This window comes from Salvelinus alpinus, chromosome 20 (assembly GCF_045679555.1).
Source record: "Salvelinus alpinus chromosome 20, SLU_Salpinus.1, whole genome shotgun sequence".
NCBI classification, from domain to species: domain Eukaryota; kingdom Metazoa; phylum Chordata; class Actinopteri; order Salmoniformes; family Salmonidae; genus Salvelinus; species Salvelinus alpinus.
This window is the reverse complement of record NC_092105.1, coordinates 41,381,970-41,405,619: the sequence shown is the minus strand read 5'-3', so window position 1 is coordinate 41,405,619 and position 23,650 is coordinate 41,381,970. Positions and strand designations below refer to the sequence as shown.

The window sequence follows — 23,650 nt, the reverse complement described above, 5'->3', positions numbered from 1 at the left end:
TAGCCTTGGCCATTTTTTAAGCAAACAGGACTGGATCTCCGCTTTGTCCATCCAATTTCCCAGTGCGCAAATTGGACTGCCGCTTGCACAATTCTCTATTCATTACTGGGCTGCTGAAAGGAAGCACAGAGGTGGCAGAGCGTTTTTTATTTTCCTTTTTTGTGTGCGAGTTGTGTGTGTATGTGCGTAGGTGTGTGTGTGTGTGTGTGTGTGTGTGTGTGTGTGTGTGTGTGTGTGTGTGTGTGTGTGTGTGTGTGTGTGTGTGTGTGTGTGTGTGTGTGTGTGTGTGTGTGTGAGAGAGAGAGTGAGAGAGAGAGAGAGAGAGTGAGAGAGAGCAAGGGAGATAGGAGAATGAGAGAGAGAGGGCAATGCCTTCTAGGAGGTTCCCAAGCATAAAGAGCTGGTCTCCTCTCCCTAGCTCTTTTGGGGTGGGGGAGGGCTGAGGTAACAGCTAGCTGTCGTAATTGAAACGTGGCCTAATCAGACTCATTAACATTTCCAGCAATTTGCACCACCAAAGATGCTTATTAGGTAACTGTGTTTAATAAGCCGCTCTTTAGAAAACGAACTGTAATGAGCTCTTTAAAGTCAGACTTGAGCGTGATTATGCACTGGAAGTGTTTTGCAGGGCTGAAGCAGACTGGTACATTTAGTCGTGTACAATGTCATAATTAAGCTGCACAAACTCTGCACTCCACAGCACACAATATATAGTTACAGCTGAGGCAGTAGACACGCCGGAAAAAATATTTTATAATTACTGATCATTACAGCCCCGGGATTTTCATCTGTGGATGTAAACATAATTACGAGAGCTTTTGCTTTTATATTGCAAACACAGACCACTCGATATGACAAGCGTGCAAATACCGTCGACAGACATTAATTACATGTATAAATAAAAACAAGCTCGTTCATATTCAAATTCACTCGAGCTATTTCGAAGGGAGAGAGAACTGTAACGCAATATCTAGTAGTAATCGGTATTGGCAACTGAAGCCCATTCATCTCACATATAAAGTTAAGAACGTCTAAACTCAATTTAGTGATCCATGTGGCAGTAATTCCGACGAATCTTTAGACCACAGGGCACCATTTAACCCCTCATTTAGTAAAGATATGCCTCTCTCAGTCACTGTCTTTTTCACGGGTTCAACCCATCCATTTCTCAGCCAGACTGCACTGTCAATGAATTTGACAGAGGAGAGTGCAAGGTGCTCTGTTCGTCGCTGGTGCGGATCATTTTCTGCTATCTGATGATTCAAATTAACCATACACTCATAACAACTAATACATCTTTCAGGATTCAACAGTGCAACAGACTGACTTTGTCACCTTACCTCACCTTACCTCCAGGGTATGGTAATCTAATTAAATGTTCAAACCACAATTAATCAAGTAATTACCTTTGAATATGGTCAGAGACAGCAGTCAACATCACAGTGGTGTTGTGGTTAATTGTGGTTACTTTCACACCGATTAAGAGAATGGAAGCTAGCTAACAGATTCCAGACGATTCCAAGGCAATCGGGATATGAGTGTAAATCTACAGTGCACTTATCATTATTACATTAATGTAGTTGGCCTGTCAATCAAACAGTCAATTTCCTGTGACAAGGCCACTCTTTGTAATCACAGTAATATTCATGATGCTATTCTCAGAGACACAGAGGCAGCCCGCTGTCACAGAGCTGTAATCATTTCAATCTAGTAAACACAGATTATTCCTTTCAAAGCAGCCAGCTCCTTCAGTGATACAATGTGCCTGTTCCCTTTCCCTGGAAGCAAAAGCACTCTTACCTCCGACAATATATCCCTGAGGGAATAGAGGCGAGTGTCTCACTGTGGCATTTACCCAGCACACGTGGGCCTGCTACACTATACAGTAAATACAAACAGGTTTCCAAGTCTCCAAATATACTTCAGTTGTATCCAACTTGTATCCCAATGCTTTTATTTATACCCAGGCTGCCATCAGGCACAGGTGCTTATTTTCAGCGGATTGCGTTAGATGGACGACATAGGGACTTGTTTACAGTGCTTCAGGATAAGGAAATATGTGATATTACATCAATTCTACTAAACAAATTGTCATTGTCTGTGGTTGAATTGAAATGGGTTACAAACAATAATAGCACCTTGATTATTCAAGAGAGTTGACATAGCCAACAATGAATTGTATACCTTGTATATCAGGTGGAGAGGGAAAAATTAAGTCATAAACTCAGACACGGCAGGAGAGAAATAGAAATGTCGAGGCTTGAATTATTATTGTGGAAATGAATCTCTCTTCAAAACAACAGATCCAGTCAGTTTTTTTCCCACTGACATTAATAGAGCAAAAAAAAAATGCTTTTCACCTCCTGCTTGGTCATTTATCAGATAAAATGTGCTAATTATTGAGCCAACAACCAAGACACAATGCACATTAAATTGTAGTAACTATAAATCATTACAAACAGTATGTTCTGATATTAAGAGGCCGGTAAGTACAATGGATGCATCATGTTTCAAGATCACATGACAGCAGGAGTGTAATGACTATCCATTATCTTATAATGGTTGCAATAATCATTTTCAAGTGACTTATTTCAAGGTTGGTAGAGGCTTGGGACAAAGAGGCTCCATAATTACTATCTAAAGGTCTTTACCAGATTTTAAGTCCCAAAGTGAGTAATTTTTCACAGCAAATTTGTAACATGAAAGACATACTGTACATGTAAATTCAACTAACACAATCACTTCAAACCAGATCAATGAAGATCAATGAAAACCAGCAAACTGAGACTCCCAACCAAAAAAAGGCAGTTTAAGATCTAACAGAAACCCACGCGGGAGCACGCACGCACACACACACACATGCACACGTTACACAGTCCTTTTGGCTTGACTGAAAACTATAGCCACATCATAATAATTGAAACGGCTTCATGTCAAAATGTTCCATTTTCTGCAGCCTGACTTGGGGCGGTTCTTAAAAGTATCATGAGCACAAAGCAGCCTAATCCTGTGGGTAGAGACAACAGACACTGTGGGTAGAGACAACAGACACTACTAGATGTCTGGGAGCCCTCCCTCCCTCCCTCCCTCCCTCCCTCCCTCCCTCCCTCCCTCCCTCCCTCCCTCCCTCCCTCCATCTCTCTCTCTCTCGGACAAAACAAGGAAGCACATGCATGTATTGCGCCAATCTCCATCCCTATTCAACTCTTCTACCGTTGCATTCTCATTGGCCGATGATTGTCTTTTTTTTTTGAATTTGCACAAAGCTTCTTATTTCCACACTTTATATGTATGCCCATAAAGTACTGCACACATTTCGACCTCAACATCAAACACTATACAGAAATGCTGAAGCACAGCAATGAATCATCATCATTATGCAAATCCCTACACATAATACCTCTTGTCCTGTTTTATCTGCCTGTGTAGATTGTTATAATAATTCATTTGAGTGAAACTTGCACGGGGATCCATATGATTCTCTCCACAATGGCAATAGAGTATGCCATTAAATTAGACAATAGTGTAAAGTCATTTCAATGAACAAGTAAAAAGCATGTCTTAGATTTGACTGAAAGTTTAACACATCAAAACTAGAACATCAGACTCTCCTCTGAACATTGCAGGGCAGAACCCAACCGTACTTCAACACAAGTGTATGCTTGTTGTCGCATCATGACTGAACTATGAAACCAGCGCGGACTCTCAAACTCACAGATCAGTCGATACTTTTAATGAACACACATATCCACACATTTTCATATTGTCGAAAAAGGTTTACTCCTCATTCCCAAGATAAGAATACTTTCTTCACATATAGCACAGTTCTATCGTTATATAACATGTTCGGTTTACTTTCATACTGAGCCATTGATATATTAGTGTCCCTGACTGAATAAGAAGACAACTTGAGCAACTCTCTATCCTTGGATACTATTGGGGATTCTCAGGAGAAACTTATCTTGGCTGACATCTGAACTACAGAGAGTATAATAATAACATATTGATCTGTCATTTGTAAACAAACTCACCGGAGCTTAGAGGCATCAAATGGGTTGTTCCAACGTATGAGAGCAGAGGATGGTTCAATGTGCCAAGTGTGAACAGTACTTCTACTCTGAATTATGCAAAATGACGAATAGTTTCATTTTATAGGCTTTGGAAAGAAACAAGTGTCTTGTATTTGCCATTTTCTGATTAACCGTAATACAAAATCATGGGGTTGAGAGTGTTTCTGAGCCGTCATTGTTCTGTCCAAGCGATGCTCATTAAACCATGACTATTGAGGCCAAGAGACACGCAAGGCAACCTATTCGATTACAAGTCTTATTAAGTACAGTTAAATCCTCAGACATGCAAATCAACAGCCCTCAACACAGAAACTGTGAACAATCCAATGTTCTTGTATGGAAAATAATACAATTAGGCTTTACAGTATGATACAGTACAAATGGTGAAGCTGAAGAATTATAGAATAGTAGTTATTGTTTCAAATGTGCTCTACTTAACCGTAGAGAACATTAAGAAAATGTAAGCAGGGGTTTTGCAAGTCTCTGCAAACTCTGTTCAAGGATGGGTACTCCATCCCTCCTCAGGGATCTCTTACACACTTCAAAGGAGAGGAGCTGAGGATGGCGACCTTGCTACACTAAGGCTCATTGACCAAAATCCACACTCTCACCGACGTCCCCATTCCCAGTCCCAAAAGTCCTATCCCCACAAGGATGTCTTCAATAAAGAGAAAAAACGAGGAGGAAGAAAGTATTCTGGGTGTTTAACACATTTATCACTTATCATATTTTTACCGCATCTCAGCGGTTTAATGACACGAGGAGCCAGTCATTTGATTCACAAACCAATAGGCCGGCCCCATTGGAAATGAACAAATTTCCTTGTTCACTGGTCCGATTCACTACTGTGATTACTTCACACTTCCACCCACTAGACTTTACAACGGACTAAAACTGTTAATAATCTGATTCCTGCCAACGCAATGTTGATGTAAAACACCAATCTGCAGGAAAGAGTGTATGGATTTTTGTTTACAAGACGCTGGGTCTACAATGATAGGTTTGACCACCACCATCCACAGGCATCGCAGTGCTCTGTTTCAAGGCCCCTGACTAACTCTACAGTAAGCCTAGGAAGACAGGTAATGGAAATGGGCCAGAATGGTAGCAGCATACGGTCTTGGTAGACTTATAAACTACTAATCTACTTGTGCTATTCAAACAGTCAACTTAAAAAAAAATAATTATGCCGCTATTCCCCAGTGTCCATATCCATGCCTTCAGAAAGTATTCATACCCCTTGACTTTTTCCACATTTTGTCGTGTTACAAAGTGGGATTAAAATGGATTTAATTTTTACTTTTGTCGACAATCTACACAAAATACTCTGTAATGTCAAAGTAGAACAAAAATTCTAACATTTGTAAAACATTTATGAAATATAAAACACTAACCCCCTGTGCCATTACACGTTAGAGTCTTTCTGGGTAAGTCTCTTAAGAGCTTTCTACACCTGGACTGTGCAACATTTGACCATTATTATTTTCAAAATTCATCAAGCTCTGTCAAATTGGTTGTTGATCATTGCTAGACAACCATTTTCATGTCTTGCCATAGATTTTCAAGCAGATTTAAGTTAAAACTGTAACTCGGCCACTCAGGAACATTCACTGTCTTCTTGGTAAGCAACTCCAGTGTAGATTTAGGCTTGTGTTTTAGGTTATTGTCCTGCTGAACGGTGAATTCATCTCCCAGTGTCTGGTGGAAAGTAGACTGAACCAGGTTTTCCTCTAATATTTTGCCTGTGCTTAGCTCTATTCCATTTATTTTTTATCCTGAAAAAGTCCCCAGTCCTTAACGATTTCAAGCATACCCATAACATGATACAGCCACCACTATGCTTGAAAATATAGAGAATGGTACTCAATAACATATTGTATTGGATTTGCCCCTAACATAACACTTTGTATTCAGGACAAAAAGTGAATTGCTTTGCCACATTTTTTGCAGTATTAGTTTAGTGAATTGTTGCAAACAGGATGCATGTTTTGAATATCTTAATTCTGTATAGGCTTCCTTCTATTTATTCTGTCATTTAGGTTAGTATTGTGGAGTAACTTCAATGTTGTTGATCCATCCTCAGTTTTCTCCTATCACATCCATTAAACTCTGTAACTATTTTAAAGTCACCATTGGTCTCATGGTGAAATACCTGAGCTGTTTCATTCCTTTCCGGCAACTGAGTTAGGAAGGACACTTGCATCCAAAATGTAATTAATAACTTCACCATGCTCAAAGGGATATTCAATGTCTGCCTTTTTTTTTACCCATCTACCAATAGGTGCCCTTCTTTGAGAGGCATTGGAAAAAATCCCGGGCCTATGTGATTGAATCTGTGTTTGAAATTCACTGCTCAACTGTGGGATACATACAGAAATCATCTTAAACATTAGTATTGCTCATAAGTCGATGCAACTTATGATGTGACTTGTTAAGCAAATTTGACTCCTGAACTTATTTAGGCTTGCCATAACAAAGGGGTTGAATACTTATTGACTCAAGACATTTCAGCTTTTCATTCTTAATGAAATTGTAACAAATTCGAAAAACATGATTCCACTTTGACATTATGGCGTATTGCGTGTAGGCCAGTGACAATAAATCTAAATTGTATCCATTTTTAATTCAGACTGTAACACAACAAAATGTAGAAAAAGTCAGGGGGTGTGAATACTTTCTGATGGCTATTGTGACAGACATTTCAGCAGTGGATGTCTACATTTCAGGACGTCTCCTCACTCTAGGGCCAGTCTGGGGTGTGCTATTTCTCTGCTAGGTGCGCCGCAAACACAAACACACTTTAAAAGACTAAAGTAACAACCCCTGGTCAGCATCTCCTTTTCTCTGTGCTGCACAACTCCATCCACACTGTGTGTAACAAAATATTGCTAACTCAACCTTTCCTCTACTAGGGGAATAGTTTTTTGGGTTTTCTTGAAGTGAACTCAGCTCTTCCGTAAGGAAAAGGCATCCACATAGTTTAATAACGCTGGAATAGATCCCATCTTCTATGAAAGAAAAATAAATGCAACATAACTAGGCCCACGAACGATACAACTCGGCACAGTTCACTTGTAGGGGGAGTTACTTCTATCAAACTCGTGCAGAAATGACAGAAACTACATCTATCAAGAGGCCTTTGTACAGACAATGATAGAGACAGGCCAGCAATAAAAGTAACAATAAAATGGTTGTCTTTTACACAAAAGACGACAAGGCTATTGTTTTATTCAATTACCTCCTATCTATAGAACAATTACAGTTTTCAATAGAAGACTAATTGAAACTATTTAATTAAACGAACCAAGAAAGGAACTTTGTCTGTCACCGTAACTAACTTTCCCTGAAGCATTCTACTGTATGGTCACTATCGACTGCCGGTGTGGAGGAAGGTCATTTCTCCAACACAAGCCAGACAAAAGGTGAAATGAGACAACTGAAGCAATCTTAGGTCAATATGAAATAGAAATCTCTCAGCTATACTGTAATAAAGTTACTGAAGTGAAGTAGGGAAACTATAAAGAGGAACTTTTACAAGGAGAGAGCTGTCTGGGAGATTGGTTCGCCCACCGGCACACACTGCCCAGTAAGTGCTCTGTGGCGAGGGCAGTACAGTTACACTTCCATAGAATCTGATTGCTACGTGTACTATGTATCACTCAGTTCACCGTAAAAAAAAAAAACTCCCATCATTTACGTAATTTTCAATCTGCTCTGGTGTTTTATTGTGGATATAGTTAAAGCCCTACAGCCGAGAATATATCACGGCTATTCAGTGGAGAGACAAATAAAGTTTCTAACAAAGCTAGTCAGAAGTTTCATGGAGAAAACATCATAGCCTCAGTAAATCTTGGCAGTCCCATTGTGCTGGATGGTCCTTAGGACCTCCTGATTCAGACAGATCTATTTATCTGTGTATGAGTTCTCACTGCCTGGATTCAGCTGTCATCTCAGTATTGATTGGCAACCGAGACAAAAGACATCTCTAAACTAATGCAATTGAGAAGACAAAAGCTGACTTGAGCAAAGGGGAGACAACAAGCAGCTTGCAAACTGACAAACATGCAGTGATAAGCAGTATAAACACATTTGACTTTAATGGGCACACTGTGTGCCTCCCTCGAACTAAACGTCGGGCCAAAAATGAATGATGCACTTCAGGGCTGTTCATCTTCCATGACCTGTCATCGCTAGAACGCTACATTAATCAAGTGGCCAATCAATACAAATTGGGGTGTTTTTTGCCAAAAGCTTTCTGCAAAATCTCAAGAGAATCCAGAATATTGTAGAATTTATAGTATTATCTCAGGAAAGAATGGGGGATCATTTAAACCATGGAACTGGGATCTCTGCCCACTGGGCACAGACGTCTTTTCAACGTCTAGTTTTGATTTACATTTGGGTGAGTTGTCAACCAACGTGAATTCAACGTGAAATCAACAACAACAAAAAATCACCATATCAATGCATATAGGTTAAAAGTTGATTGAAAAAAAGACGAAATGCTCTTTAAGTTGATTACTTTTTGCAAATCCAATCAGTTTTCCACGTTAATTCAACGTTATCACATTGATTTTTGGGTTGAAATGACACGGAAACAACGTTGATTCAACCTGTTTTTGCCCAGTGGGTGAGTTACTGTAACAGGAACCAGAGGGGCATCAGCACACTAGCGTAGTACACATTTACAATACGCTTCACTGGTTAACATTGGTCATTGGTCAGCCTAATGGGCAGAAATGGAGGCCATTGGCAGTAAACTGCTGATTGGGTTGCTGGTGGTGGCTGATGGTGTCTGGAGCATTGACATGGTGTCTAGTGAGGCCCAGTGCAAACCAGTGTGGGCGGTGCTGATGACAGGGAGGGGGCGGCCCGCTAAGAGGACAGTGATTTTGAGGAAATGAGCCAAGAAGCCCAGTAGAATGAATTATTCCAAAACATTTCTTTACAAATTGTGAAATGACTGAGGTCGAAAGTTCATTTCTAACATCCCTGCATTTGGGCTTTAAATAGATATGGTACAGGGAATGATGGTCATCGATGATAATTAAAAGACAAGGCAGTTATAAAACAGATGTCTTTCTAATGTCTTATTTATCCTTAACCCATTAGATATATATTGTTCCACCACACCAGAATTACCTGTTCTGATTACTACTTAAAGCACAATACAAAGCGCAACAAAGAACAACGATATTCCATTAAGTAGACGCTGATGTACAATTTTTTTACGCAGTTTAAATAACGATTGAATCAGAATGTGCTGCATTTGCATGTTCTGCTTTCTCCCAATTAAAATCGAATTAATTAGACACAATTCTATTAAGAAACAAATCCCAATCAATATACACAACCTAAGGTCACCCACCCATTGCTCAAATGTGAATTGTCTCTTTGAATTGTGTGGAACTAAAAATAGCACAATATCAGTCTTTGGGCTTAAAAAAGATAGGTTGGCATGGGTATGCTCTAAGGTGCAGGATCTCATCAGAGCTGATGGATTTTTTCCACCGGCAGACACAGACAGTAACATCAGATGCTTCGCTCATACAGTAAAGACACATGGCTCCGAGTCTAAGTGAGCCTAAGCCATCATGTGGTGCAATCACATTTTAAGAATGATCAAATGCAGAAAAAGTTCACGCAAAAGTCAACGCTGCGCCATCCAATTAACACTGCTCCCCATCCCTCTCTGTCATGTCCATTTATGTTGGTTGCAACAGATGTCTCCTCATTAATTAATGGTGATTAATTCCAAACCATAATATTAAGCTGACCAGTAAAACAGCACTAGAAGATTACCTTATTGTAAATAAGTTACTTGAGAGAGTATTGACAATATTGGGACAGTTCACTGCTGTTTGATTTGATTTTGCCACAAATACAAATTGTGACAGCAAAATTGAAGCTTGCTAGTTACTCTTTCTACAGTGATTTTTGTGAGAATGGTAGTGGGCAATGAGGTTGTATTCATGGGGAAATTATGGGGTTTCACGAGCCATTGTTTAAACTCTGCGCTTCTACATATTGCCGTTCTACGGTGGTGTATTGTTAGTACTGTTGCTTAGTAACTGAACAGTGATTTGCGGCAGGATCTTCGTGAAACATTTGATCACCTTTCTTTCATGGAAATGTGGGTGGACGTGTTTTAATAAAGCGATAATGCACTGGGGGCCATGATACAGTATATTGTTAATGTTACTCAGTGTCTAACAACGCCCCGTAGCAATACCCATTTTCATGAGATACCATGGCCTCTCGGGCCTTATTGCTTTATCAAGAAGATTTATGTCCACTACCCCATTCCGTATTTACCATCATCCCTGACCCAGCACTCACTGGGCAATAAACAGTCTTAAAAGCCCATCTTCTGTTGTTCAGACTGAAAACTTGTTATGGTGAGAATAGTCTGTTGTATCCTGATGACTAGCCTACAAAAGGGCAATGTTTTACAGATAATATTTCCCTCATAACACGTTTCTGATTTATTCATTCCATTTTGGCTCTCTTGCAGCTAGTGTGCATAATGTTTAGCAAATCTGCTTTTGGCTGGTAGGCTTACGAGTCCCCTTGATGAATAGTCAACAGTAAGTCTCTACAATACGCGAACGCTCTACACAAGGCTATCACCGAGCTGTTCATTTGGGTATGCATGAAATAACAACAACCCACAGGGAGCATTCCACGTTTCAAACACTCAGGTCAAATACCCGAGCAGATTCCACATGTGCAGCCTCTGGCCACTGAGGCCTGGAATCCACATCCTCTCTGGCTCGATGTGACGTTGCATGTTCTATTTCCAGAGTGAGGGTTGAAGTAAGGCTGCTGGGAGTGTAACACTGGCCTTCATAACCTCAGCGACCTAGAAAAGCTGCCTGAAGGCCGACACACAAAATCTTCACTCCTAGGCAATTATTAGCAAAGGCCTTTCAAAAAGAAACACAAGCTTCCACATGTAGTATGCCACTTTCATGCCAAATGATTTGCATCCTTTTCATTCATATCTTTGACTTTGTTGTCAATGTATTCCACCACGGTTGTGGAGCTTGATGTTTTGTCTCTTTAGTCCAGGATGGAGAGGGATAAGGGGAGAGAGAGGCAAACAAGCAGTCTAGTTTACTTTCAGCCCTAGTGTCTACGGACCGCATGTCTCCAGTCATCTGTCACTAGTTTACATATATACAATGACACTTCCCCTCTCTGTGGGAAGCTGTTGTCACCGCGTGGCCGGCAGCTGAGGCAGACTGGGTGCTGGTGGGGTCTCCCCCAGGTATCTCTAGGGATGAATGTTAGGCCTGGGTGACAGATTGACAGGCACACACAGCCTGCCACCATACATGCCTCATCCCCTGTCCAAGCACTCACTCCTCCTACATGCAACCGCTGCCTCCCAAGGCAGAGCAAATTTTGCATAAAACAGTGACTTTGCTCTAGATACATTTAGTCAGACAAAAAAAAAATCGCCCCCCTAGCCTCCCATACTACGTGAAACTTTTGGAGTGAATAATGGAAACAACAGGGGTGGCTGAGGGCTCTGGGGATACGGTTAAATATGTGGGGGGTGCAGATTCAGTCAGGGTTTGGCATAGAGATAAATCTACATGGGCCAAGTGTGCTGATAAAAATCTAATAAATGTTCCATAAATATAATATGATAATATTTTGGCTAGAAATAGTTATTGAGTAAGAACCCTCTTTGGTGACTAATTGCTGTTGAATTCCAAAATAATTAACACTTTTTCCCTTTGTTACATTTAAATATCACATTTCAAAACAAAGAAACCTAGGTCATACTTAGTCTTGAAAACGGTAGTGAAGTTAAGTGAGTGGTAAGTACTTGAATAATATAACCTTGCCTAAAGAGGAAGGACACTCGAATGCCGGGACTGGAAGTGAACATTTTGATTTAGCGATACAGTATGTACTGCTGACTTTGGGGTGCCAATCAACTGGTCAGTTACAGTAATTCGATGGTTAGTCAACTAACCAGACTCAATATCATGTTCCTCCCTCAAACACAAAATATGAACAATATCAGAGAACATGAGATCAATATAATATGGGTAACCACTCTCCGAAAGGGGGCATTAGTTTGTACCGAAGTCTCCTCAGAGTCCATACTTTCCTCCAGGCACCGGCTTAACTAGAATAAAGGTCAGAACATACTAGAGAGGGATAGACCGCCAATATAGGTTTTAGCTGACTTGATTCCCTTTTCGAAACAGACAGAATTAATACAATGTTTAAGGTTTCTCAGCAAAACCTTGATTGGGTATTTCCACCTCCCTCCCCCGAGCCCAGGAATCTAAGTGAACCAGAGAGCATGGAACAGTGCTCTGTAACAGCTATTTTAGACCATGCAAAGTCAACACTACTCCCTGAGGTGATTTCCCGATAATGAACACAAAAGAGGTGTCAGCCCTCATAAAGCTCCAGGATGATGCTGAACTCTTCATGAGGACTATTTTTTTCCCTGGTTTAAATTAATCTAATTCCATGTGGACACTAAGAGGGAACGTCAAATAGGCCACACGCAAAACAAGCCTTTCCATGGCTATCCGTTTCCAATGGGATAGTCTGCTTGTGGCTGAGAGAGACAAAGGACTCATGGTAGTCCAAGTAACTTTAGATATCTGATCACATATATTGGCTTTGCGTCTATCCATACCTAGTACACACAATTTGAGCACAGGACATTGGTAGGGTCAAAGGTTTCACAGTGGGGAATTATTCATTCTATATGTACAGTATTTACAAACCGTGTTAACCAATCAGCATTCAGGATTAGACCCAACCGTTGTATAAAAACAAACATCCCGGTGCAACAGTGAGTGTTTGTATTGTGCAGGAGCTGAAATGAACTTTATGGAAACTCATTTTAAGCTCATTTGAAACCAAACATATTGTACCTTTGTGGCTAGAAATAGGGTCATCTTAAACTATTTTCTTGGGGTGAAGAAGGTACTAAGAGGGATGATGTTTGCAATATCCTAACCAATAAAATACATCTCCAGTCTTTTGAGGATGATCATTATACTGTTCAGTAATATATTACTGCTGCTGGTCTACCAAATAAGCAATATCAATCAACAGGCAACAAATAGGCTGCTTTTCACATCTGCTCATGCGAAACGCTTCTGCTTTTATGAAAACAACGGAGAGCGATGCACCACTTTGTTCTCGGTGCTAATCTTTTCCGTTTCAAAACACTAACTTTAGACACAAGCATTTGTTTCATTGTGTACTTTATTTAACTAGGCAGCCTAGTCTAAACTCGAATAGAAAACCAGGACGTAGGACATTTGCCTTGAAAAAGACTAGGATGAGCCAGGGTTGTCTGCAGTTTGTCTCTTGGCCATCTAAAGTGGCGCGCTCCAGTGCAGAAGGCAGGATGAGATAATCACACTACGTAGTGTAGCCCCCCCCCCCCCACGACCACGGCCAGTAGCACTCACTCACCCCTGCACTGGTTGATATCATCACGTCACTGACACCGCAGACACACTCAGCCTGCCCGCCTGCCTGCCCGCCGCAGCCTGATGCCTTAAACCTCCATGGCAGTGTACCAGCCCCTCTCTTCTCCTCTCCTCTCTCCTCTCCTGCAGACAGGCCTCAGACCCATCCTCTCCCCGGCACTCAAGGTTCTCTCTGCTAGTCCATGGCACCCAGCCAACCTGTCAGCCACACAATTCCGCCGAGGATGAATGAATCACTGTGAAGTTAGTGAGCACCACTGATAGCGCGTCTCCCTATGATCATCTTCCTAATTAAGATTTGACTTCTTTTATGTGTTCTTTAGTGAAACATCAAAATATCAATTTGAGACAACTAACCAGTCAAAGTGATGACTCTATTCATCATTCCAGAAGGAATTTCCAAGACAGGAAAGCAGCTAAAACATTGACTTTCAGATTCACGGAAACGCATGCCTAGTCTCTTGAATATTAATGTGTAACTTTATTGAGACATTCATTTCAATACAGTAATTACACAATTACTGTGTCATTATGTGAATCTATTCTGGTATAGTCAGTAAGAAGCTGTACAGCTACTAATGTCTTTTGTGGCAAAATCTCTAATTAAAAGAAATCAACCTGGCATTTTACAAATGATGATTATGGAGGCTGAATTACAGCACACGCAGACTCCTTCCATGTTCCCAATTGCAATTCAACACAAAGTTTACCAAGATGAAGAGACTAGAAGATAATATGAACTTGGAATAATACAATGAATTTCAAACACTCAAGGAGGATATTATAGTAAATAAAAGAATGTTAACTATTGCGTGATCTTAGATTTACCCTAGCTCTAAAAAGAGACAAAATGTTAATTGGAAGCTTTGACCTGAATCTTGAGTCGAGTATCTGCTCTGTTCCAGACTTGTTGAATACCTGGGCTTGGAGGCGACCAAGGATGGTGGCCTCGCTCAAAAGATTAGGCATGTGTTTTGTGAGAAGACAAGTGGAATTTCAATACAGTAACATATTCTCTTATCCTCTTGTGAGGTACTTCAAATGCTATAGAAAACTCTAAAAGCATTATGCAAGGAAACACCTTGAAGCAGGAAAAAGCGCCTCCCTTTTTTCCCAAGGTTGTTCAATGTTAAGCTACATACTCAAGAACAGAATGATAAACTCTAACAATTTTTTAAATGTCCCTAATTTTGAAAATCATTCAATTGTAGAATTTGTTGAATAGAATCCTTGAGTGTCTGACCTTTCCTGCCATCCCATAGGCTACCTCACATGGCAAGATCGGCTTTAGGGAGCCACGTCCAGACATCTATACAAGTCCTTGCAAGAGCAAAACTTTTAATACATAAGAATATACTGTAATTTTAAAAATATCAAACATATTTGAGGATTTCTTGATATGATAACAATTTGACAATAATTTCCCTAGCCCAAACATGTTTAAGAGAGCACTCAGGGCCAGCTCCAGGCATGGTCTGAGTAGGAAGGGGGAAACTGAAAACTAGCTGTTATTGGCAGAGAGATTTGGGTCTCTTTTTGTTATTGGTATATTAACCAGTTTACCGCATGGTGATGTCACCATGGAAAGCCAAAACTCCTGCCCATGCAAACCTGCTGATTAGGTCCTGTGTAGTTTGTATTTTCAACTAGCAACTATCAGGAAATAAAACTGATTAAAACAATCTGACTTTTACAATGTTAGTCTCATCAGATGTTGTACAATATGATACAAAAATAAAATGTTGACTGCACTGGGCCTTTAAAAATATATATATTTTCTAGCACGTTGAGCTGTCACCAGAGAAAAGGCTCCTCCTGCCCTTACAGTATAACTGTATGCTCAGCATGGAGCCTCTGCCTCCCTTGAACTAAAGAGGAGAAAATCTCCAATCATTATGGCCATTAGAAATCAAAAGTTTAGCATGTCTAATTAAAATGTAAACAGTGTAATGAGGACCTCAGTGATTTAGGAAAAATGTCTCTCTCACTGCCACTGGAGGTATGATCATTACTGAAGCAAATCTATGAATGCACATGAATCTCCTACAAGTCCAGATTAAAAGCATTACTGCTAAACCTAGTTTAGTACACCTGGGGATTGTCTATTCTAACCAATCCCCAATAGGCTCTGTGCTGCCTCCACTCTTTATGAGTGCAGAGAGACAGAGACAGGCTTATGTGAAGGAGATGAAACAAAACCTACATTTCATTGTTTCAAATGGCAAGAAAAGCGCTTTAACGTTATGATACATTTAAATTATTTAAATTACCCATATGACATACATGGCCAGAGTGAGGAATTTTGCTGTAGGAATTTTGAAATCATTTAAAGTTATTACCGGCCACTAAGTAAGCTCAATATACTGTGGAATAGTACGATCTATATAAAAGATCAGGACGGATGAGGTTATGCAGACTAACATGTTGGTCAGTCAAACAATTTATGTGTTAATGACTGACTGCTACCTGGTATCATGCCTAAAGGATATCATTCGTACTATTCTCTTGAAGGATGTAAGCATATTACAATTCTATGTGCAAATGTTCCTCATTTCACTATCTTCTTTAGCCACTGGTTATGGTTTTAAGTGTGATGGCTAGGGTTAAGGTGAGGGTAAGGTTAGAGGTAATCTGGCTCTAAATACACTAAACACAACAGTCAACTACTAATCTTCAGAAAAGGTTGAATAAAGCAACTGTTTGAAAAACGCTGCTCTTTCCACAACATGTACAGTAAATGTCAAGCATATATCTGAGTTGGGGCTAAACTCCTTAAAGACAAGGGCTTCAAAAGAAATGGACCTAGTGCCTTTTAAGACCAAATGAATACCACTAAGAGTTTATGGAAGTAACACAATAGCCAATCAGAAGTAGCCTACACTAACCCACATCTATTGGATATAAAGCCAAGAAGTAGGATAACGGACTCAGTTAATGTCCAGTGTTATCACTTTTTTGAATGTATTACGTTTATTAAGGATCTAAATAGAAACGTATGTCTTTAGATCCAGAAAGTGTGCATAAATAAGAGAACAGGGCAGAAGGAAGGAGATATGAAGTGTAAGCACAAGCAACTGATAATGGACCCACATGCATTTTAGAACATGCCTATGCTATGCTGTCAGTCAGAACAAAAAAACACAGTGAGCAGACAGTCCCTGTGTCTAAATGAGATGGTAGAAGGGGTAGAAGGGGTGGGAGGGGAGGATGTCAAGGATTCATGATCCTTCGTCTTTGCAGTAGAGCACACACGTCTCTCAGTATAGCAACAGACAGCTGTTTCCACTTTCTAATGCACCCCAACTTAGATCACTGGAGAAATTGTCAGCGCACCGAGACACACACAAAGATAACATAGCAAGCTGCCATGAGGGAGACGAAAGAGACAGAGAGAGAGAGAGAGAGAGAGAGGGGGAGAGGTAGAGAGAAGAGGGGGATGCTGCTCTGAGAAGAGATGGGATTTGTTCTATTTGCATGAGTCTCACTCCCTTGGGCTCTCCCTCGCTTTTCAGACGAAAAGCACGAAAGACAACACTTAACATATTTGCTTAAAGATGACAACCTTGTACTGGTTTCATTTGCACAAGGCTTTGTCTAGAATTGAGACGGGAGAGACTGAATGGGATTTGTTACAGTTGCTGACAAATGTATCCGTCAGTACGGATGAGCGTGTTATCAATTTACAACAGCCCCGCAAGACCTCCCAGGGGGTGTTTACACAGGAGTTACTTAAGTTAGTCACAAGCTCACTTTAATTGTCACTATTAAAGGACAATAAAAAACTGTCAGCCCTATTCATACACACACCATGTCACAGGAAATGGCTCTGGTCACATCTTCTACTGAAGCCAATTTGAGCCCTCACGTATCATAATGCACCCTATACTGTAGCTCTCTGAGGGAGGAAGGTACGCTATCTACAGACAACGGTGAAATCCCACTGCTTCATTATGGTTCTACCAGACTGTCTGTGGTCTACGATCTCCATACTTGGTGTTAATCGGAAGCAGTGAAGCTTGTGCGTATGTTATGGCTCTAGACTCTGCTTCAGAGGTTGGTCTCTGCTATTTACTGTTGGACAGGGTTCCCAAGCATCTGACAAGGTGGAATGAATGTGTCCAAAACAGCTACATTCTACAATTCAACTGCATAACTTAGAAAAGTGTATACATACAGTATATGTATGATATGTCATCATGTATGGTGTTGGTTAGGAAAATGCTAGAGTGAAAAGTATCTAAAATATTGGCTAAAAAAACAAACATGTTTGACCGGTGAATTTTGAGGTTTATATATCATAATGAGAGGGGACAGAAATGTCAATATCGTAAGGCTCTGTGCCTTCTATGTTTTGTGAGGACTTGTTGCTCCAATAAGAAGAGAATGTGGTGGTATCATATATAATAATAATATAAAGTTCCTTCAGAAAGTTTTCATACGCCTTGACTTATTCAACATTTTGTTATGTTACAGCCAGAACTCAAAATGTATTAAAAAAAAAAAATTCTCTCACCCATCTACACACAATACCCCATAATGACAAAGTGAAAACATGTTTTTAGACAGTTATGCTAATTTATTGATAATGAAATACAGAAGTATCTAATTTACATAAGTATTCACATCCCTGAGTCAATACATGTTAGAATCACCTTTGTGGGTAAGTCTCTAAGAGCTTTGCTCACCTGGATGGAACAATATTTCCCCATTATTATTTTCGAAAGGTTGTTTTCAAGTCTTGCCATAGATTTTCAAGCAGATTTAAGTCAAACTGTAACTTGGCCACTCAGGAACATTCACTGTCTTCTTGGTAAGCAACTCCAGTGTAGATTATGGGTTTGTTTTAGGTTATTGTACTGCCGAACGGTGAATTCATCTCCCAGTGTCTGGTGGAAAGCAGACTGACGCAGGTTTTCCTCTAGGATTTTGCCTGTGCTTAGCCCCATTCTGATCATTTTTTTTATCCTGACATACTCCCCAGTCCTTAACAATTTCAAGTATACCCATAACATGATGCAGCCACCACTATGCTTGAAAATATGGAGAATGGTACTCAGTAATGTGTTTGTTCCAAACATACCACTTTGTATTCAAGACAATAAGTGAATTGCTTTGCTAAATTATTTTGGAGTGTTACTTTAGTGCCTTGTTGCAAACTGTGTGCATGTTTTGGAATATTTTATTCTGTACAGGCTTCCTTCTTTTCACTCTGCAATATGTGACTTGTTAAACATATTTTTACTCCTGAACTTATTTAGACTTACCATAACACAGGGGATGACATTTCAGCTTTTCATTTTTAATTAAATGATCAAAAAAAATCTAAAAACATCATTCCACTTTTACATTATGCAGTATTCTGTTTAGGCCAGTGACAAAACAATCTAATTGTAATCAATGTTAAATTCAGGCTGTAACCCAACAAAATGTAGAGAAAGTCTAGGGGTGTGAATACTTTCTGAAGGCCATTTAGCAGTTACTTTTATCCAATGCATTATCTAGTTTCACATCTCTTTCAGCATGCTTAAATGTAGATATATGATTATCCAGAGCGAAATACAGCCCCGCGTGCATACATTTTACGTGTGGGTGGATCTGGGATTTGAACCCACTATCCTGGTATTGCAAGCACCATGCTCTACCAACTGAGCTACAAAAGATCCCCATATTGAATAGCATCCCAATCTTGTTGAGTAGCATCCAGAATTTATATCCTATGTTCTTCTCTCAAGGGTTGCTGAAGAATACAATTTGAATTGTACAGTACTCTAAATGGTCAAGAATACCTTTTCATGGACAATGAAAAATATAATTTCACTGGCTCAGCACTATTCGGATCAAATGCATGTACTATCAAATGAAATCAATGTTTTGTCACATGCGCCAAATACAGCTGGTGTAGACTTACAGCTTTATCTGCTTTAAGCCTTTTTAGGACTTCAAGGAGGTTACTAGTTTCACTCTTCTTTCATCAGCAGCACGCTTAACTGTTGGTATATGATTCGTATACATGCTGTCCAAAATCAATAGCATTGTAATGTAGAGAAAAGTTAAAAACAAGAAACAACGAAAATTCTTAAAATTACATACATTTGTTTAAGCAACACAGAAGACTGATGGCAACACATGTATTTAAACTATTCAGGAGTGTGTGCATGTACATTTGCATTGTTTATGATCAAGTTATTAACTATACGTTTAAAAAAAATATACACTGCAAATGTAATTTGCCTAATTGCAACAATTACATACTGTATCTTTCCCAATATAAAACCCCAAATTATGAAGGGTGTCGCAAGAAATGTGGATGCAATGAAAAACAATAAGTCTGTAGTAGAACGTAGTCACGCTATCAAAAGCTATGATCTATCATGCTACAGTATTTGCTCATAAGTACTCTGCTAATACGTCAACATGCCAGGCGTAAGGCGAAAAGAGAGTGGTGAAAAGGGGAGTGGTCAGCATCTGTCATCAAGCGCAGCGCAAAACTCAACTAGAGGATCCATGTCAACCACAATCAGAAGTGCAACCAAATGAGAAATAAACAGAGTTGTCAGGGCATTCACCACACACACTGGAGAAGCCAAAAGGTTCAATCAGGACTAAAGAAAATCTCCTATCAGCAGCCTATGGCGCCGGTACTATGTTAGGACATAGTAATTAATGGGACTAGGTCCTAGTAATCTATTCTTATCTATTCTATCCTCAGCTACTAATAGCCAAATGAAAGAATACTGTACTGATAACTGACATGTAAAATGTAAGATGTTCATGCGTTGAAAGAAAGCAGAAACGCTTAAATCACAGTTTTTAAACCACACCGCTACATCTTGAGAGCGAGTGTTGAATGCAAATAGTTAGTTTCACCTAAAACCATCAGGCATGTGAAAAAGCAATGAGAAATACCAAATAAAACACACATGTACTGTATGGTCATGTCCACTTTTATGAAAACACATTACAGCAAAACACTCCAGCATAATGGAAGTGGTTGTGGTGTACATTTTCCTGAAGAGGAATGAAAACACACTTCAGCTCTCTGTTGATGATTTAATTCCCTCTCATATAAATGCAAATGAGATGTGTGAACACAACTATTTTGGATTACTGTATTGCGAAAAACAAGTGTTCAATTTGAGGATCAAAACTTCATCCAGCTAAACCAAGAAGTTCTGACACAGGATGTATCCTCGTGTGTCAATATCATAATGTGAAGTATGAATCTGTAGTAAATGTATTTAATCGCCCAAACAACTGCTAAAACTTGTGAAGTGTGCTGTGGATTGCAGTGGATCGTAATATGTGCCCCTGTACACTATAGAAATAGGCTAACCAATTCGGATGAAGACAAATAATGTGTAAATGCTGAATGTGAATGCTTTGATATTACAATAAAGAATGAGCAAAGTTTCCCATAATGTTCAAAAGTGAAAAAGACAGCCCGACACAAGACTGATTTCAGGGGTCCTAAACAGCACTTCAGAATGTGGGAGTTGTGCTGCTGATCATTGTCCTTATTGATTAACTCACACGTTGGCCTACTTCACAATACACGCCTGTACTGAATGTTCACACACAAACATTTCCTCTAATTCTAGCCTTTTGCTGTCTGTGAGGCAGACCGTAGCCATGAAAGTAGGCTAACATGTTATTTATTGGTATTAAATAACTATCATTTATCAACTCTCCATATCAGAAATGGCATATACAAAGTAACATCTGATTAATAACACGTGCATAGGTCGACTGTTGACACAGCAGGTAGCCTAGCTGGTAAGAGTGTTGGGCCAGTAATCGAAAGATCGCTGGTTCGAATCCCTGAGCTGACTAGGTGAAACATCTGTCGAGCAAGGCACTTAACCCTAATTGCTTCTGTGAATCGCTCTGCATGAGAGCGTCTGCTCAAATGTCAAAATGTAAAGATTTGATGGGCCACTTACCCATTCATTTCACCACAAAAACAGAGTTAACAACCCAAACACTTTCATAAGCATGAATGTCTTAAATGAGGAAACAGCACCTGGACTATGCTGGTTGCATGACCATTCAATTTGGAGCTAATGCCAGTGGTCTAATGTGTTGGTTTAATTCAATCAGAGACAGGCAAAACAGTAGAGAAAATACATTAGATCTTGTAACATACGTGGAAGAAATACCTCATCCGGCAATCACTTTGCCTATGACATAAGAGCTGGTCTCCCACTCTCAAATACTACTTTTAAATTATGTTAATCTGAAACCCTCCCTATCATTTTGTTTATGCGGATAGGGGAAGCATTTTACACCATGTAAGGATAAATGGTGAATTAAATAGGACAATACATCAGAATATACATTTTAGGACACATGCAAAAATAGATAAGATGGAACAGTATGCGAAAACCAGACATTTTGAATGCAAAAGACAGATAAATTACGCACAAACTTCTAATTTACACAATGTGAAATAATAACTATCATTATTATCAGGCTAGTTTCAGTATTATGCTATTCCTATACTATTGTTATTATTATCATTATTAGTGGTAGCATACTAGTAGGTTAGTTAACATTTAATTTTGAACACATACACCAAAATAACATTATAGCAAATCCCAAATATGATCAAGTGCATCCACATGATAAACATGATATTTCTAGAACAAACTATTTCTGAAATTGCAACCTCATCCAGTGTTAAACTTTTCAACATTAAAACGAGCCATGCATACACCATAAACGCACCGGAACATTTCTCCCAGTTATCATGTAATCAATAAGTGAAATAGTCCAACATACCATAAATACCGGTGCTAGTGATCATGTCTTCAAGCCTAAAAACAAGGGAAAAGGAAAACAGCAGAATCGGAATTTTCACGAGGAGGAATTCCAAAGGTTGCTTCTCACTTTTCCTCTCAGCTATCGAATATCACTGCCTGAAACGTGGGCCCTTTCGTCAGGTATTCATTTTAACCTACATGCATATAATTAAAAAGAAAAGAAAAAAAACAACAAAATCTCTTGGCTAGCATGTGGAGAGGCAAAACACATGACCACGAATGTAAAGCCTATGTCAGTTCTCCTTGTTCCTTGTTGAGGCTTCGTATGATGACATAAAAATATTTATATTTTTTGTGCAACCCCATTAGAGGAAGCGATTAAAGCATCATGATGTCCCATTACTTTTAATAATAGATTACATGCAGTCAATTGTCACCACGAAGAGCGCAATGTCAACGTACGTATTTATTAACCTCATACAAGCAGTTATCGCGGCAAGTTTGTTATCTTCAGATTATCATACATGCGTTCACTTGAAAATTACTTTGAAACAATTTGTATCGCCCTCATCACAATGATTGATTCTGAAATCATTAATTGCTCAAGCGCCTGAGTGATTCTTAGCGGTGGCATAAACTTCACATCCTCGCAGTACTTCTGTATTTGAAAATGCCTCTCTAAAATGTTTTAAATACATTATAACTGTATATGTGACTACCACAGAGATTCTAAACCTGCAATTCTGCATGATGCGTGAGAACGCTTCCAGAGGCATACCGTAAAGCGCTTTCTCTTACGTAGTGCAGCTTCGCTTCTTTTTAATTGTTCATATCTAAAATAGAGACACGTTAACTCTTACCTGTATATATGACAGTGCAGCTTCAAAGATTAGAGTAACATCGATCCACTGGATATGCTTGATGAATGGGTGTTCAGGTTAAGCGCGGCTGCTTGCGATTTGAAACCATTCCAAGTCAAATGAAGACTGACCACAGCCTCTGCCATGTTGGAATTCCAAACACTGGACAGCTGCTCTACAGAAGGCATAATGCGGCGCACTGCGCATGTATTCTAGCAGAGGTGGCAAATTCAAAGCGCTTCCAAAAACATTGACGTGACAGTATATATTGGTAGGCTGCGTTTACATTGGATAATTGATTTGCTTTTCATTATGAACAATACATTTCACATGAAATATATAGTTTCAGTATGAAGAACGAATATATTCACCTGTATGATTAGAAATTGCTATAAAACCAAGGCTACAATGATTAGGCTATAAATAGGTAATGCACTGGTGATCAACATATAGCATTCCAGTATCTGAAACTGATCTGTTAGGGT

The 23,650-nt window shown here is 39.5% G+C and overlaps 1 protein-coding gene across 3 annotated transcripts in view; it reads right to left on the bottom strand.

The window, feature by feature from the left end:
• Nucleotides 1–23,310, bottom strand: part of LOC139546902 (fidgetin-like) — a 35,965-nt gene extending 12,655 nt beyond the window's left edge. For 2 of the 3 annotated variants that reach the window (XR_011669279.1, XM_071355829.1), the window contains exons 1-2: nucleotides 23,166–23,310; nucleotides 22,325–22,359 (exon numbers count right to left, since the gene is read on the bottom strand). Coding sequence is in view for 1 of the 3 variants with exons in the window: in XM_071355829.1 (XP_071211930.1) it covers nucleotides 22,325–22,349 (25 nt within the window). In the remaining 2 variants the exon portion in view is untranslated. The remainder of the gene's footprint in view (nucleotides 1–22,324; nucleotides 22,360–23,165) is intronic. The other variant, XM_071355830.1, reaches the window with a different exon arrangement.
• Nucleotides 23,311–23,650: the final 340 nt, after the last annotated feature.